The following is an 18,300-nucleotide window of genomic DNA, read 5'->3' on the forward strand; positions in this document are numbered from 1 at the left end:
TGTTTAGATAATGCCAAAAGATAATCTCAGGACTACAAATGTTTCACACTCACCTAAAGGATTATAAGAAACACCTATTCAATTTCTCATTAATGCAATTATCTAATCAACCAATCACATGGCAGTTGCTTCAATGCATTTAGGAGTGTGGTCCTGGTCAAGACAATCTCCTGAACTCCAAACTGAATGTCAGAATGGGAAAAAAAAGGTGATTTCAGCAATTTTGAGAGTAGCATGGTTGTTGGTCTCAAGAGTATTTCACAATCTGCTCAGTGACTGGGATTTTCACGCACAACCATTTCTAGGGTTTACAAAGAATGGTGTGAAAAGGGAAAAACATCCAGTATGCGTCAGTCCTGTGGGAGAAAATGCCTTGTTGATGCTAGAGGTCAGAGGAGAATGGGCCGACTGAGTCAAGCTGATAGACTTTGACAATAGTTTTAAACTTTGACTGAAATAACCACTCATTACAACCGAGGTATGCAGCAAAGCATTTGTGAAGCCACAACACACACAACCTTGAGCAGAAGACCCCACCGGGTACCACTCACCTCCACTACAAATAGGAAAAAGAGGCTACAATTTGCAAGAGCTCACCAAAATTGGACAGTTGAAGACTGGAAAAATGTTGCCAGCTCTGATGATTCTCGATTTCTGATGAGACATTCAGATGGTAGAGTCAGAATTTGGCGTAAACACAATGAGAACATGGATCCATCATGCCTTGTTACCACTGTGCAGGCTGGTGGTGGTGGTGTAATGGTTTTCTTGGCACACTTTAGGCTCATTAGTGCCAATTAGGCATCGTTTAAATGCCACGGCCTACCTGAGCATTGTTTCTGACCATGTCCATCCCTTTATGGCCACCATGTCCCCATCCTCTGATGGCTACTTCCAGCAGAATAATGCACCATGTCACAAAGCTCGAATCATGTCAAATTGGTTTCTTGAACATGACAATGAGTTCACTGTACTAAAATGGCCCCCACAGTCACCAGATCTCAACCCAATAGAGCATCTTTGGGATGTGGTGGAACGGGAGCTTTGTTCCCACAAATCTCCATCAACTGCAAGATGCTATCCTATCAATATGGGCCAACATTTCTAAAGACTGCTTTCAGCAACTTGTTGAATCAATGCCACGTAGATTTAAGGCAGTTATGAAGGCGAAAGGGGGTCAAACACAGCATTAGTATGGTGTTCCTAATAATCCTTTAGGTGAGTGTATATAAAGGGATTTAATGAAATGTAAAATAATACATCTATTATTAACAAAAGACATAAGCCACTCAAGGGTTTCCATCATTTTTCTAGGTTGAGGTGGTTTTAGGCACTATGTGTCATGCTTAACAACACCCCTAAGCCGTAATAAAGTCACGGTTACGCACGGTTACTAATAGTGTTTAAGACAGCAACAAAAGCAATATATTAAGAGACTTTGGCTTATTCAACCATTACTTTGGGCTTCTGTCACATTATCTGTTAGAAATCATTCCAATATTCTAATTTGGTGCTTATTTATTAATAACAGTTCTTATTATTGTCAATGTTAAAAACAGCCTTTTCAGCTGTTTTTGAAAATCATGATAATTTCTTTCAGGATTCTTTGATGGATAAACTTTAAAAAAAAAATAGAAATAGAAATCGGTTGTATCCTTATAAATGTCTTTACCATTCCTTTTGATTAATTTAATGCAACCTTGCTGAATAAAAGTATTATTTTCTTTAAAAATCTACACTGTTTAACCACATACAGTATATTAAGCAGCAAAAACCATTTTCAACATTGATAACAGTAAACATCATGTGACACTGAAGAGTAATTATGCTGAAAATTCAGCTTTGATCACAGGAACAAAAATTGCATTGTAAAAAATAATTTTAAAAATTCCCAGATTTAAAATTCCCTTTAAATTGTAATAATATTTCACACACATAGGGCCAGATTTACTAACAGCTTTCACCAGCGCAAACCCTCTTTTGGTGTTATAAAACAAGTCAGGATTTACGAAATACACACAGTGAAAAATTAGAGATTGAAAAGGCCTGGACAGGGTTTTTGCTGCTGAACCTCTTGCAAATGCATTTGTAAAAGTTTCCCTCACAGACAAATTTACCGGAGGAGAGTATTGCGATGGATTTTTTAATAAATAAAATAGTGTGTTTTAAATAAATCATAATTCTAACATCTAACCTTACTTCTCCTTTAGGCCTAACATTATACCACTTGAACAACATGTACTCTGAAGTTTGTGTCGAAACCAGCGGAAAATTCGAGACGCTGGCTAGACAATATCAAAAATATAACAGTCACGAATAGTCTCATGACATATTGAGTAATCAAATGAACTTTAACCTTTTCCATTTTTCTGATTTGAGAACTAAATTTGCTTCTACCTAGTAACAGAAGGGTTTTGTATAAGAATATCCAATCAAATATTAGGGAAAAGAATGATGTACAGTATATCATGTCATTTTTGCCATGCTGCTATTCTATAAAAACGTTTGCATTCTTTTTGCTGGTGGGATTCTCTCTGAAATGTGTCTGAGATCCCCAGGTCGTACACCATTTACTAGGGTTTGTGCTAGTCAGTCTACTGGTATTTGTGCCATTATTTACAGCCTAAAACATTTCTTAAACCAGACGCTAATTTCCACTGCTCTTGGTAGATTGTGTTGGTCATTATGGAAATGATCCGGCTGCCAGTGTTGTAGTCGAGACCACCTCACTCGAGTCCGAGACCAGAGACGGTCGAGTCCGAGTCGAGACCGAGACCAGTGAGGGTTGATTACCTGATTTACTTTTATTTACTTAGAGAAATCCTTTTTTTTTTTTTTTTACTGAATTTACTTAGAGTTTAAAAAATATGATCAGTTTAGGGTAAAAAGGCCACATAGTAGGTGGTGTTAAAAGTAATTTTATTACAATTTGTCATGCGCAGTTGCGCACTAGAAAATCACCAATCACTGGGCGTGTCAATCAATTTAAAGAAATATTTTATTAGCATAAATTAATAATCATGAAAAATATTTTTAAGTGAACTCGAGTGGACTCTGGAATAATTCCGAGTCCTAAAAAAAAATTTGAGTACGAGTCAATTCCGAGTCCAAATGGACACGAGTCCATGACAAGACCAAGACCATTAAAATATGGTCTCGAGACCGAGTCCGAGTCCGAGACAAGTCCGGCTGCGTTTGTGTTCTTTGTGCTTTCGTGCTAATTTGCCGTTTAGTAAATCTGGCCAATAAACTCCTATCAGGGTCGAAATGTTCCGTCATGGTTCCATTGAGGTGATCACTCAGAACATCTCTATATGATTTGCAGTGACCCTTCCCTTTGAAGGGACAAGTCCTTGCCAGCTTGATGCTGCTAAATCCAACTTTAGTCATCTCAGTGCCATGACAAGCAAAATATTTATAGTTATGATGTCTTTCCCCACAGCACTCTCAAAGGGAGGCAGGCGGTGACTGTGCTATAAAGTAAAACATGACCTCAATTTGCTCTTCGGCATACCAACCATTCCTCCTGCACCTTTAGGAGTTCGGATGCAAATTTGTTATTTTTTTATAGAATTTTTATTTTTATTTTGCAAGTATAAAGAAATTCTGGTCATTCATTTATATTGAATCAATCTAAGATTTCGGTTGGTTGTGGCTTTATATGTTAGATTTAAGCACTCCTTGCATTTTGTTTTGGCATTGAAGTCCTTTATTTCTCTGTCCCAGACTTCATATATATTGCTTAGCAGATTACAATTGTTTACGGCCTTATTGAGATATTTATACGCAACACTTATACATTTTTTCTTTTCCTTACTTCGTTCCAAAAGGGTCTATTTTTTTCTGGAGCGTCATTCACTATATCACAGTTCTCATTGACCTAATTTTTTAACTGCATATATTTAAATATCTCTGAACCTGTTAATTTAAATGTATCTTTCAATGTCAAATGAGGATATACAGTATTATTTGAACTAATAATATCTGATAATGTTTCAATACCTCCATTCATCCAAGTTTCCACATTAATTTAGTACTTTGAACTTTAAAGGGGTCATGAACTGGCTTTTTAAATTGTATTATATTGAGGTCAACTTATGACGTTCGCTTGGTTTTTGCATTCAAAAACATCAAAATGAATAAGTAATAGGCTATTTTCTACCCTAGTTTTGAGCCCAGCTCAGAAACACTCGATTTTTATGCGCGTCTCGCACTGAAGACTTGGAAGTAAAGTCTGTTGTGAGTGTATAACAGTTTTGCATATTATAATGAGTTTCAACTCACCCGTCGATGCACTTGGGGGACATTGTTTTGAAAACGTCCAATGTTGTAAAATGGCAACCGGAATGATTTTCCCATACATGTTCGACCCAGAGTCCGTGTGTTGCACAATTCCTGTCAGATCCAATATAGACGGCACAGTACCGTTCTTTACTCTTAATCGGTCTGCAAATCCAGTCTTGTTTACACAACAATCCTCCGTGAAATGAAGCGAACAGACGGACAATGTTTACCCTCATCAGCTGGAACGTCATTAAAAATAAAGTTTATCCAGTCCTATTGGAATCCAGAGGAAGCTTATGCAGCGACTGTCTTCTTCCACAACCAGGCACTGCAAAATATTTTGTATTGCTCAGCTCGATCCGGTTTGTCATCACGAGGTAGCCCTATGTTATTTAGCTATTCGTGTAATGCGTGAATCGGTGGGCGGGGCTAAACCGACCGTGTTGAAGTAGGCGTTGATCTTCTTCTGCGGGGGTGTGGTTTTATCCTCTTTGACATCATAGTTCCCCACTTTGAAAAACGAGTCGTTTGCCGAGACTGGTGTCAATAAAAGCTTTTATTGGACTAACAAGAACGTTTTCAGTTCTGAAACTTACAGGATATTCTTATAATATGATGACCTCTTAGATGTCAAAAGCTCAAGGAAAATGAGATTTCTCAGTTCATCACTCCTTTTACAGACGTATTGTTCCAAATCTTTATGTGAACCAATCTCCATCTCCAAAATCTGCTTGTTTTTTTCCACATATTTAATGTCGTGTTCACAACAAAGTTATCAGTCGGATACAAATTCCTAAATTAGAAAATGTGCACTTGTGCATTTTTCACAGTGTGACCCAGGTTACTTTCTCTGTTCGAGATTCAGCCGACATTGCAAAATAAGGTTCACTAATGTGATACCATGTTTTGACTCCCTTTAAGCTTTCCAAGCATAACAACTATGAAGGTTTTGAACATGGATAAATATTTAATGAACTGGATTTTTTTCCCCCACACAACGTTGTTAAATCTGGGTTGAACAGACATGCAAATCCACTCACTCTAGAGCGCTATAATTAATGCAAATTTTTATTTTTGTTTACATCAAGGTATGCTTACCCCGTCCTGTTTTTGTAGTTAGGTCAAATAGTTTATTCCATGAAAATCGGATGCATGGCACAGAACAAGCAGGCATTCGCATTGTGCTGCTTTAATTCTAACCTATTCAAATCATCGCAGCATGAAAGCTTTTGAGATACTGTAGCATTACCTTCCATTGTGCATGAGTGTGCACTCAGCATGAAGAGCAGGAATATAGTGTGTTATTGTCTTTACAGAACTGAATCGAGAAGACAAGCAGGCTAAAAGCATTTGTCTTTACACAATACAATCAAAACTACACAGCATTACTGATGTAGTTATGGATTGAGATCCAAAAAAAACAACATTCAAGGCTTATACCCCTGAATGACCTTTTTTTTTACTACAAAGTTTAAGGCAACGAACAGAGGCAGAGGAAATGAAGCGAGCAATTCTATTCATGAAGTCTTAATGTGTCGCTCTAACACCCAATTACAGCCGAGCGTGGCTTCTGATTATATTAGATATAAAGTACTGGCTATTTGGTTGTTGTTGTTTTTTCATTCTGTTAGCAGCCTTCTCTGATTTAATTTCCATTGTCATGGACTTTTAGTTTGTTTTGTATCAAATCTGTCTTTGTTCTAGTTTCCCGCTCTCTTTAGTTCTTAAGGCAATTCACTTGATCATCACACCTGTTAGACTTTTAGTTCGTTTTCAGTGTAAGTTACTAGTTTCCTCAGTTCAGTGTTTGTAGATCTGTGGACCTTTAGATCTGTGACCATTTTAAAGGATTGCGATTTCACTTTTTTCATTTTAAATAGTGTGTAATGTTGCTGTTGGTGCATGAACCGAATCTGCAAAGTTGCAGCGCTGAAAGTTCAATGTAAGCAGAGATATCGTCTTTTAAAAATCAGGAACCATTGCAGTATCGACACCATTATTTACATTTGACAGGAACAACACATGCAACTTCGCCCGTAAAGGTAATGGGCATGAAGTATCCGGACAAAGTGCACTACAGTTTAGCCAATCACAACACACCGGCCCAAACTAACCAATCTGAGCCCACTGCCTGTTTCTGAGGGAATGGTTTCATGGAATCAGGAAGTCGACTGGTCGTTCAAATAACAGAGGAGAAAGCGCCTTAGATGAAATTGATGAAAAATAAGACTTTTTAAAAAAGAAAAACCACAAATACATGTTACATTGCACCCCATAAACACAAAAGAAAAACCACCCCTTTAAAGGTTGTTTTGGAGTCTCCAACAAGTGCATACAATTTTCTCATAATATACATTGCACATCACCACTTTTCTCACAGTGACTGAAACTGCTCGATAAGGGAGCGTCCTCTGGTCTGATTGGTCAGATGCCCCAGTCTGCTGTGATTGGTCTACTACTTACAACGCGTGTTCGAAAGAAAACGGCCATTACCATATCTGAATTTCAGATCCGAATCTTCCTCAGCACCTGTGATACGAACAGTAACGTTGCCATCGGTTTTACCTTTTCAATTCCAATCGAATTCAATTCCAATCCTTTTCAATTCCAATACAGGACTGTAGACAGCAACGTCTCGACATGTCGACAACACAAACCAAGGCCTACAGTTTTTGAGGGAGGGTTAAAGTAGATGTTGTTCTCGGGCAGCCAGTGGAGACCCAATCCTATCTCATGACCAATTCGTACAAATTCGTAAGAGTGATTAAAAAGTGGCTAATTCGTACTCGTATATATTCGCATAACTTCTGTAATATAGCTAGGTTTGTGAAAAATGTGCATAACATTTGCTCACCTATGGTCTTCCAAATCGATCTCACTGCAATTCGTACACATTTTACGAGGTGGCTAGTTCGTATGACCTCACTTGTACAAATGATTATGATTTTTGCTAATTCGTACATATTTTACGAGTAGGCCAATTCGTATGAATGACCTACCCTATCTCAAGACCAATTCGTATGAATTCGACGAATGATTAAAAAGTGTCTAATTCGTACAACCTTACTTGTACGATTTTTACGATTTGTCTAAACCCACGTGATGGGTAGGTTTAGGGGTGGGGTCAGGGGTATGTCATTCCAACCCGATCTCACGACCAAGTCGTACGAATTCGACAAATGATTAAAAAGGGGCTAATTCGTACGAATTCATACGACCTCACTCGTACGAATTAGTAAGATTTTGCTAAATCGTACATATTTTACGAATTGGCCAATTCGTACGAATGACCTACCCCTTACTCCGCCCCTAAACCTACCCATCACGTGGGTTTAGAAAAATCTTACGAATTCGTACGAGTGAAGTCATATGAATTAGACACTTTTTAATCATTCATCGAATTCGTACGAATTGGTCGTGAGATAGGGTAGGTCATTCATACGAATTGGCCAACTCGTAAAATATGTACGATTTAGCAAAAAACGTACTAATTCGTACAAGTGAGGTCAAACGAATTAGCCACCTCGTAAAATGTGTACGAATTGCCGTGAGATCGGGTTGGAAGACCATAGGTGAGCAAATGTTATGCCCATTTTTCACAAACCTAGCTATATTAAAGGTGATATTCGAAAAATCAAAATACACTTTAAAGTGTTTTAGTTACAGTGTAATTATACTTTTAAGTTCTCACTAGTATCAGTTAAGAACATGTACTTACTATATGGTAGAGGTTATTATAATTATTATAATTGTTATTATAATAGAAAGTACACGTGTAACAAAGACTCTTTAATATAAAGTGTTACCAATTTTTGCGGGCCGATTTTAAATATCATGATGTACCACTTCGATAAATGATTCATATTTTTTAAAGCAGAGTTTCATTGTCAGTGAGCATTACTTTTTAATTACCACTATACATGTAAAAAAAAAAGGAGAAATGAGCAGCACAATTAAATATACAGTATCGACCAATACGGATCAAATTTCAAGAGCTACTTGAAGTTGAAATTGATTTTTAGAATATGTTGCAGTCAATGCGTCTGAATTTAACAAGGCCAGATTTAGCATATGGGTATTTGGGAACCGTAAAGGGTTGAATAAATATTTTCAAACAGTTAGATACGGCATTATGATGACCAAAACCATTGCCTGTCCACCAAACCAACATTACACAGAGACCAAGGCAATAGCGACACTTTATAACACCGAATAAGCCTATGGTACTTGGTAAGTTACAGAACAGAGTATAGAACTTAGTTACTACCCAACTCCTTTTTTTCAAGTGCTAAGCGAGTTAAAACACTATAAATTCATGTCGTATGTGAGCTGTACTGATTAATAGCCTGTCTTTCTGGATCAGGGGCTTTGCCGTGTCTTTGTTTAACAGAGCTCATTGTGATTATCACAGGATAAACCCTCCAGCGAGGCCATAAATCAGCCCGACCGAGGCTCCTCACGCACACAGCCATCTGTCAGTCAAAAGGCCAGATGAGGGCAACTTGAAAAATTTCGAGTCTCTTCCGAGGTGTGCCAAGTAAAGCATCTCTGCTGCGTTTCCATGCCTTTCTGTTGAGGTAATTAACCCCGACCCGCTGCTTATTAGAGGAGACTCACAGGGAGCGGAGGATGAGAGGAAATGAGAAATCACAGCTTCTTGAAAAAGCAAACGCAGTCCTTGGAGACGCTTGACTCTTCACAGATCACGCTGCCTTCAAACCAAATATTCCATAACATATATTCTACATCACCGTTAGTTAACGTTCATAAATAGGTCATACAGCTCAACATTTCCCACCTATGCCACTATATAATAACAATAAATAAAAAACAGTTTGGAGTCATTTGTACCTTTCAACACACTTTTACATTGACCTCAGTAATATTGCTGATTATTACCACATCATAACTTCTCAAATGAGTTCCAAAGCGACCTGCAGCTTTTCTGCTGGCACTCATGTCCATTACATTTCTGTTGTAACAAGGCTTTTTTAATGAGCAAAATGTAACCTCGGGTTCTTTAAAAATCCATTAAAAAAAAAAAATGTGTTTCTGATAACCAAACAAACCTAGCTGACGAATGTATTCTAAGATATATAACTTAATAACTATTTTTTGTCAATTACTTACTATTTACTGCTTTGATGTGGGTGTTTTTAAAGTGGTAAAACCATAACTAATTTCTAGGATAGCTAGACAAATTCTGTCCATTGTGTTCATACAGTGCACTGAAATCAGAACGGATGAACCGGAAAAATGAAACAATGAATAAAGAATAAACAATGGTGAGAAATCCTCATATATAGCATACAAACTGACTGAACAAGTGGACTAAAGTTCAATAGCCAAGTAAAAATATGGTCTAATTTGTTTACATTACGTAAAGGAGTAGTTCACTTTTAAAAAAAAAAAAACTTTTGCTGATTGTTAACTCACCCCCATGTCACCTAAGATATCCATATCTTTCTTTCTTCAGTGGAAAAGAAATTAAGGTTTTTGATGAAAACATTCCAGGATTTTTCTCCATATAATGGACTTCAATGGGAACCAAACGGTTCAAGGTCCAAAAGACAGTTTCAGTGCAAACTGTTCAAAGGGTTTTAAACGATTCCAGACGATGAATAAGGGTCTTATCAAGTGAAACGGTCGCTCATCGTTTAAAGCCCTTTGAACAGTTTGCACCGAAAAAAAAATATCTCAAGCCGCTCATCTGCATTCACCCACATAAAGACGTCTCAGACTAGCATTGTCAAAAATACCAACTGCGGTACCAAGTTGGTGCTGAAATATAACTGATAATTTACTCACCCCCATGTCATCCAAGATGTCCATGTCTTTCTTTCTTCAGTCGAAAAGAAATTAAGGTTTTTGATGAAAACATTCCAGGATTTTTCTCCATATAATGGACTTCAATGGGAACCAAACGGTTCAAGGTCCAAAAGACGGTTTCAGTGCAAACTGCAAACTGTTCAAAGGGCTTTTAACGATTCGTCTTATCTCATCGTTTAAAGCCCTTTGAACAGTTTGCACTGAAACTGTCTTTTTTACCTTGAACCGTTTGGTTCCCATTGAAGTCCATTATATGGAGAAAAATCCTGGAATGTTTTCATCAAAAACCTTAATTTCTTTTCGACTGAGGAAAGAAAGACATGGACATCTTGGGTGACATGGGGGTGAGTAAATTATCAGCAAAAGTTTTTATTTTTTATTTTTAAGGAATTAACTAGCATGAGCTAACAATGAGCAATACATTTGAAACAATATTTATTCATTTGTGTTTATGTTAGTTGTTCATGTTCACAGTGCATTAATTTAATTACATATTAGTAAACATTGAAATTAACATTACCTACATGCTGTAGAAGTATTGTTTCTTTTTTTGAAAATCCAGTTTTCACAATATGTCACATTACATGTCGCATACTGTATATGTTATGAGTGTTTGTCATAATCAATTGTATGATTTAGAAAAATGTCAAATCCTATTCCACAGCAGCACTTTCTATTCTCTTCTATTCTGCACAATTGCATCCTTGAAATGCTGTTTTCTTGATTTGTTTAAATGTGGTACTTTGCATAAAAAGCTAAATGGTGTGAGAGCAGATAAACAGACTGTAATGAGCTGAGAATATGTTCGCTCCTCAACACAATGTAAGTACACAATTGAAAGAGGGACTAAGTGATTCTGTTGTTCTTTCTCTTTGGCTTTCAGCAGAAGATCCACTAGAGCGCTAAAGAGCTGCTGTGCAGAAGCGTGCTGTATTTGCATCAGCTCGAGGATGACAGGGAGATCAGGCAGGCCATCCTCCAGGCTGTTATACCAGGTGGTGGAGCCACAGCTGGCATGCACCTCTTCCACATAAATCATTCATTCCGGAAAACACTTGTATGCTACAGAGAGAGAAGTGATGTAAAGTCTGGGACCATGACGTTTAGAGCATTGAGTATTGTAAGATTTGAACTGATTTAGTGCTTAAAAGTGGATGAAAGTCATTTTGCCCTTTGGAAAATGAATGCAGATATTCTGGTAAAGTTAAGGTCAATCAACAGCATTTGTGGCATAATGTTAATTACCACTCAGCTAATTGTCTTTTTTTTTTAAATAGCAAAAATCAAGGTCACAATGAGGCACTCACAATGGAAGTCAATGGTGCCCATTGTTAAGCAGGAATGTGGAGCGTTAAATGTTTCTCACATTAAAGGGGTCATGACATGTTTTTATTTTGAGGTTCCTTGGGGTTCAGTGTTAATACAAATTCACAAAATAACAAATATATTTTGACTCTGTCTGAAATGATCAGTTTTTAAGGAGCGGCTTCTTTAAGGGTTGTGGGTAAACGGCCACACTCTTAAAAGAAATGGTTCTATTTAGAACCAGAAATGATTCCATCCCCCGCTTCATATATGGAACTCCAAAATGGTTCTATAAAGAACCATTTTTTTGGTAAAAGGTTCTATTGGCCAAGTACAGAACCCCATGGCCAATATAGAACCCAGAGGAACCCTTTTTTTAAGAGTGTATAGAACCTTTTAGGTGTTCCAAATACGTAGCGCTGATAGAACCTTTTAAGGTTCTACATAGAACCTTTTCTACTAAGAGTGCATTGTTAAGGTCCTTTCACACTGGACGCGATTCTGACGCGTGAATAATTCGCGCGATGGTTTTATTTTTTGATCAGCTGTTTGTGTAATGAGTGTTTCCACACCGAAAAAACGACTTTTATTTTTTTCCGCTTCAATGTCGATTGTCGATCTTCAGCCAATCACATACAAGGAAACAAAGGTGACGTTCAATCTGATCAAGTGTTTACGTGTTCTCTCGATCGGGGAATAAACAACCCCTTTCAATCCGATCGAAATTTCGTTCAGATGGAGCCTTTGGCTTTTCGGTCCAATTGAGATTTCAATCGGATTACTAATGGATTGTTAAACGTTATTTGATTGCGTGTAAACGTAGCCCCTGATAATTTTAAACCTCAAGCAGACTGCCAGACGCTGCTCCAGGTCGATTGGTTCCCTGAAGTTTGTGGTTTGTCTCGCCGGATGTGGTGCCACCATCTGAAGAAGCTCCTCAATTTGTCCCACAGACATTCGAAAGTAAGTTCGCAACCGGCCATGATACAATTTTAGCTCCTGTACAAGGTTAGCACACACCCCTTCCGACTCTCTGTTCTTTAAAAGGGTGATGAACTGAGAAATCAAATTTTCCTTGAGCTTTTGACATCTAAGAGGTCATCATATTATAAGAATATCCTGTAAGTTTCAGAACTGAAAACGTTCTTGTTAGTCCAATAAAAGCTTTTATCGACACCAGGCTCGGCAAACGACTCGTTTTTCAAAGTGGGGAACTATGACGTAAAAGAGGATAAAACACCACCCCCGCAGAAGAAGATCAACGCCTACTTCAACACGGCCGGTTTAGCCACGCCCACCGATTCGGGCATTACACGCATAGCTAAATAACATAGGGCTACCTTGTGATGACAAACCGCAATACAAAATATTGTTGAATCCTCTGGATTCCAATAGGACTGGATAAACTTTATTTTTAATGACGTTCCAGCTGATGAGGGTAAACATTGTCCGTCTGTTCACTTCATTTCACCGAGAATTGTTGTGTAAACAAGACTGGATTTGCAGACCGATTAAGAGTAAAGAACGGTACTGTTCCGTCTATATTGGATCTGACAGGAATTGTGCAACACACGGACTCTGGGTCGAACATGAATGGGCGAATCATTCCGGTTGCCATTTTACAACATTGGACATTTTCAAAACAATTTCCCCCAAGTGCATCGACGGGTGAGTTGGAACTCATTATAATATGCAAAACTGTTATCCACTCACAGCAGTGGGCGTTTACTTCCAAGTCTTCAGTGCGAGACACCCACAAAAACCCAGCGTTTTTCAGCTAGGCTTAAAACTAGGGTAGAAAATAGCCTATTACTTATTCATTTTGATTCACGCGAATTCAAGCGAATGTCATAAGTTGACCTCAGACAACAATATAATAAAATTTAAAAAGCCAGTTCATGACCCCTTTAAGATCGGATGCACCCAAATCCTTCTTTTCTGTCTTTTAAATAAAATGAAAAGCTCGTCTTCACTGTTTGATGAGGATGTTTTCATCCAGTGTGAAAGGGCCTTTATGCTTGACTAACGTCATTGCATAGAAAACATTATCAACGCCCAATCGCTATTGCATGCGAGTAAGTGTTTTGAAAACATTATCATATAAAACCGTCCTTTACTGACAAAGCATTATGAAATCATTTAATTACTGTTTGTGATTGGCTTCATCTGCCAACAAAAGTTTCTGATGTGATGTAATGCAACAGGCAAATGTCATTCGTTAAGCAACTGAACGCCAGTGGGCAGGGCCTATGGAGCGATGATGTAAAACTATTCGTCTATATCTTGCTCTCTTGCGCCAGTCATATGCAAATGTTTTTGTGTGATGTCACAAATCCCACATCCATTTGGAGCTTGTTTGAAACTTGCAGGATGTTTTAATGCTTCTTATATGTCAAATTTGATTTCTCTTGTCATGACCCCTTTAATTCTTTGTGAAAACGTGTTCTCGCCATTTGTACAGTCTTTTTAGGGGTTTAGGCGTTTCGTTGTGACGAAAAAGAAGTTGTAAAAGGCTTTAGAAAACATCAGTAGTAAGTGATTTAAGTAGTTCTGTTAAAGCAGCTCAAATAGTAACTACTGTTTAAGTAGCTCAAGCATGGTGCTACCATGGTGCTAAAGGTTTGATTCCCAGAAAAAGCGAACAATTGTCTGGTAAAAGCAATAGCGTAAATGATTTGTTTACACTAAATCACGTTTACGTATGGAAACCTTAGGTATTTTAACACTTTTCGGCATGAAAACAAAGTTGCAAAGTCGTGATAGTCTTTTCTTCCCTTTTGTCATGAAGGCTATATCTGAGTGAAAAAGCTTTTCAAACAAAAAAAGAATTGATTTTTAGCGCTAAAGGGATGATGTCAAAACACAGAAGAATAATTTGAAAGTGGTTCACTCGAGATATTCCTACACTTTAATAATGGGGTTATTCAGTTTATGAGTGAAATAAGTATAACTTGACGATACTTTGACACTTTTTACTGTTTACACCTGATATTAAGACGCGATATGCTTGATCAGATCACAGGTAGACGAGGGAGACACATTTCCGTTTACACCTGGTGTCTCTTTTGTCCACTTTTGACCACTTCTGTCCTGATTTCTTCAAGGGGAGGGTCTATGGGAGGTAGAGCCAGACCGATATTATCGGCCGATATTAGGCATTTTATAAACTATCGGCATCGGCAGTTATAATGGCCGATAAATGAATATTTCAAAAATAAAATAAAAATGGATGAAACACGCTTCAACCATGTCATGTTGGAGTGTTGGAGTTGTATAAGTTTGTCCACCAGAGGGCACTCTATACCATCCCTGGCCTGTTGGCAACACTCGTTTATAACGCGCAACACATTCTAGCTAACCACAAAGCTAGCTAAAGCCACTATCATCGATGGAATTTAATGAGCTTTGTTAATTAATTAATGAGCTTTGGTTCCTCCTCTGTTCTGTTGCGACAATAAAAGAAACAAGTTTCTTTTTAAAATGCATTATCATATTATTTTAATTAAAACTCATACATAACTACAAATAACTATTGTTAGGGAAATCTGTTAATGTTTTGTTGTGCGTTCCTGAAAAAAATCAAATAAAAAATATCGGCCGATATATCGGATTTTAAAACCAACAAATATCGGTATCGGTATCGGCCATCAGAATCCTTTATCGGTCGGTCTCTAATGGGAGGGTACACTTTCGACTTTTATTCATGTTTACCCATTCACTTCCATTATAAAATACCATTACCAAACTGAAGGTATCTCAGATAAACGTCAACAATCTATGCCATGAAATGAAAGATCAAGTGTTGAAACCAAAAAATGCTCTCCTCAAAGCCCACTCCCGAAGCCCACGGCCGTTGCCAAACAGCTCGAATGTGTGCTGTAGTTATCATCTGTAGCAGCCTCTCAGCTCAGCGAGGTTTGTTTGCACCCTTGACTCAGTTTGAGCGCTACACTGCCTGTCAGCAACCCATATCAACAGTTAGTACGACAGAATCATCTCAAACACAAAAGGATGCCATTAATACAATTATATTGCAGACTTTCTTGAACAACAGATTTCTATTCATAAGATATTCAGTGAAGCGGACAAAGCATGCTGTGCATGTTGTAGACTAATAAACCAGAAAAAGAACAGCAAATTGCTTGTGTTCTCTCAGATCTGGAACAAATTAGTACTTTCCGAAGTAGCTGAAAACGAATCCGGAATAAAGCTTGTGCAACAGAGAGAAACTACAAGTGCTTTATTGTTTATTTGGCAGATGCTTTACGGGGAAGATGGGTTAGGCTGTTTTGCAAGAGGAAGAATCCACCGTTTGCTTTTGCACGATAAAGATCAAGCAATATATTCGCAAACTACCCAATTTTGACCTCAAACATGTAATTGAAGTATCCAACACTCTTAAAAATAAAGGTTCCAAAAGAAGGTCAGGTGAAAACTTCTTTTAAAAAATTGTTTTCTTAGTGTGAGGAACATTTAAATGACCCTTTTCCACTATAAAGAGCGTATAAAGTGCAATGGTTGAGCTTAAAAGTTCTTCGTTGAACCCTGCACTCTAAAATATGCTGGGTTGTTTCAACCCAAATTTGGGTAGAATATGGACAAATCCAAATGTTGGGTTAAAAATGTAATAAAAATTGTATAAAATAAAATTTTAAATTACGTTTTAACCCAACATTTGGGTTTGTCCATATTTGACCCAAAATTGGGTTAATACAACCCTGTGTAAATGCCAATTACTAACGTTTATTTATATTAAAGAAACTCAGTGATGATGTGTGCTGGGAAGTGCTGAAAAATCTAAACTATCTGTACAGACAGTAACTTTCCATAATTAGTGTTCGGCCAGTGCCAAGTTCATTAAACGAGAGTCTCTGAAGAGAGAAGGAGAGAGCTCTTTGTGAAGCTGATCACGAGCGGAGGTCACACCTGCATAAAAGTGCCATTAAAGAGAAGGCAAGGTGCAATCAACCTGATTTGAACAGGACAGAACAAATGTTCAATTGATATTCAGGTCGTGATGACGACATTCCATAGATTCTTCTGTTTATCGCCCGAGAGGAAAAAACTCTTCACAATGGACTGCTATTTCAGAGCAAACCTCTCTCCAGGTCATGTCCACAGTACAAATATTTACTGTGGTAACCACGGTGTCTACCAAAACACTGTTATTTACAGTTAACAAGAACAACACATTGTATATCCCACTACTGTATAGTATGTTTCATATTTATTTGTCATTGTATAAAATAAAACTGACAGTGCCTGCTAATACATACAGTAATTTTTTTAAAGAGCAAATGCTATTTAAAATTTTAACAAAAAGTCCCTGAAAGGTTAAAGCATGTAATGTATTTCGCAGGTAACTGTGGTTACCATGATAAAACTTTCTAAGGGTGAAAATTCATTATATAAGGTTATATATAAACATTAGTTAGCCTAATATAATAATATTTATTTAATATAGCCTAATAATATAACTTTTTTGCTGAATTGTTGGTCCTCAGCTAGATTCCATTTTCTCATAGGAAAATAATTCATAAAAGGGAGATAAGATGACATGCTTAATAGTGTGAAAATAACTTTAAATCTGAGCATTTGGGTAGTCTTACCTCAAACTGTAAAAAAAAAAAAAATAGAATATAATAATTAATATAATATAATAATTAATTTATAAATATATTATAAATTAATCTCCTTCATTGTATCAACTCATTTTTTCCATTTCAACGAACTTAAAATATGAAGGCAACCAGATTACTTATTTTTTTAAACCAACAACATTTTTTTTACTATTGTCTATTATAATCAGTAGTTTGGTTGAAAAATGTTCTCAGTTTTTTACAAAAACTGCGTGTTGACTGCATTAATGGTGCTCAACTATTACCTTAGCTATTGTTAACAAATAAAACTGTTACTTGATGTATTATGTAATTATATGTTCCATGCTGTGAGATCGTGTTTGCATATGCAAATTTGTATTTTATTATAATATTTACCTAAACACCCCTTCCAATCACCATTTGCTTAACAAAAACCCTCTATTAGTGGAAAGTGGCATTTAACAAATTTTTGCCACATATGTTTGCTGAATTTGTGGTTGTCAGCTGTATTTCTCAATGTGGACATTTTTAGACGTCACATTTGTATGCACAATTATTAAGCACACATTGATCTTACCTTGTATATGCTGATTAACTACATTCTCCAGTCGATCCAGTCGCTCTATAATCCGCAGAGTTTCTCCTTTCCTGTCGCCTTCCAACTTTTTGGCTGGGACAGGCATCGGCACTTTGATGTACACATTAGCGATGTAATTTGTCACCCATCCTACGTACAAAAGACACACTATGTTGGTCATGCCACTTAGTATCACACATGTAGACACCAAAGTTTTGGTTCTCCTGGTGCAAGCCATTCCGACATCCCTCCATATAGAGTCCGAGACACAGCGGACAAGTGCGCCTGTCCTCAACTCTGTATGCGCTCCGAGGGAGAAGCACGCGCTGCTTCGGTCCTCGCGACTGACGCAAACACTACAGCCCGTGCTGCATTCTTCTCACACAGATTCCAACGACTCGAACTGTGCAACTATCGTCTTGTTCCAACACGACTCGCCGCGTCCTCCATCTGCAGCGAGGAGAGTGAAGGTGCGCGAGTGTGTGTGTGTGTGTGTGTGTGTGTGTGTGTGTGTGTGATTTTGATCCTGAGCCTGTTGACCAATGAGATGAGCTGTAATCTATGGGACCAATTGCACAATGATCCAGTAACAGTAAGGAGGTGCTTTACGAAGACCGAAACTCCCAAATGCTTCATATATATATATATAGTATAGCTATATACTTTCTCAGTTTGTGTAAATATTTAGGGTTTAGAGTATTTATT

General features: G+C 37.5%; 1 protein-coding gene across 1 annotated transcript in view; it reads right to left on the reverse strand.

Moving 5' to 3' along the window:
- Nucleotides 1-18,091, reverse strand: part of galnt18b (UDP-N-acetyl-alpha-D-galactosamine:polypeptide N-acetylgalactosaminyltransferase 18b) — a 132,978-nt gene extending 114,887 nt beyond the window's left edge. The window contains exon 1 of the mRNA XM_089118932.1: nt 17,596-18,091. Within this exon, the coding sequence (XP_088975058.1) occupies nt 17,596-17,833 (238 nt within the window). The 5' untranslated portion in view covers nt 17,834-18,091. The remainder of the gene's footprint in view (nt 1-17,595) is intronic.
- Between the last annotated feature and the right edge of the window lie 209 nt (nt 18,092-18,300).

This window comes from Pimephales promelas, chromosome 1 (assembly GCF_988280905.1).
Source record: "Pimephales promelas chromosome 1, fPimPro1.hap1.1, whole genome shotgun sequence".
In the NCBI taxonomy this organism is placed as follows: Eukaryota; Metazoa; Chordata; class Actinopteri; order Cypriniformes; family Leuciscidae; genus Pimephales; species Pimephales promelas.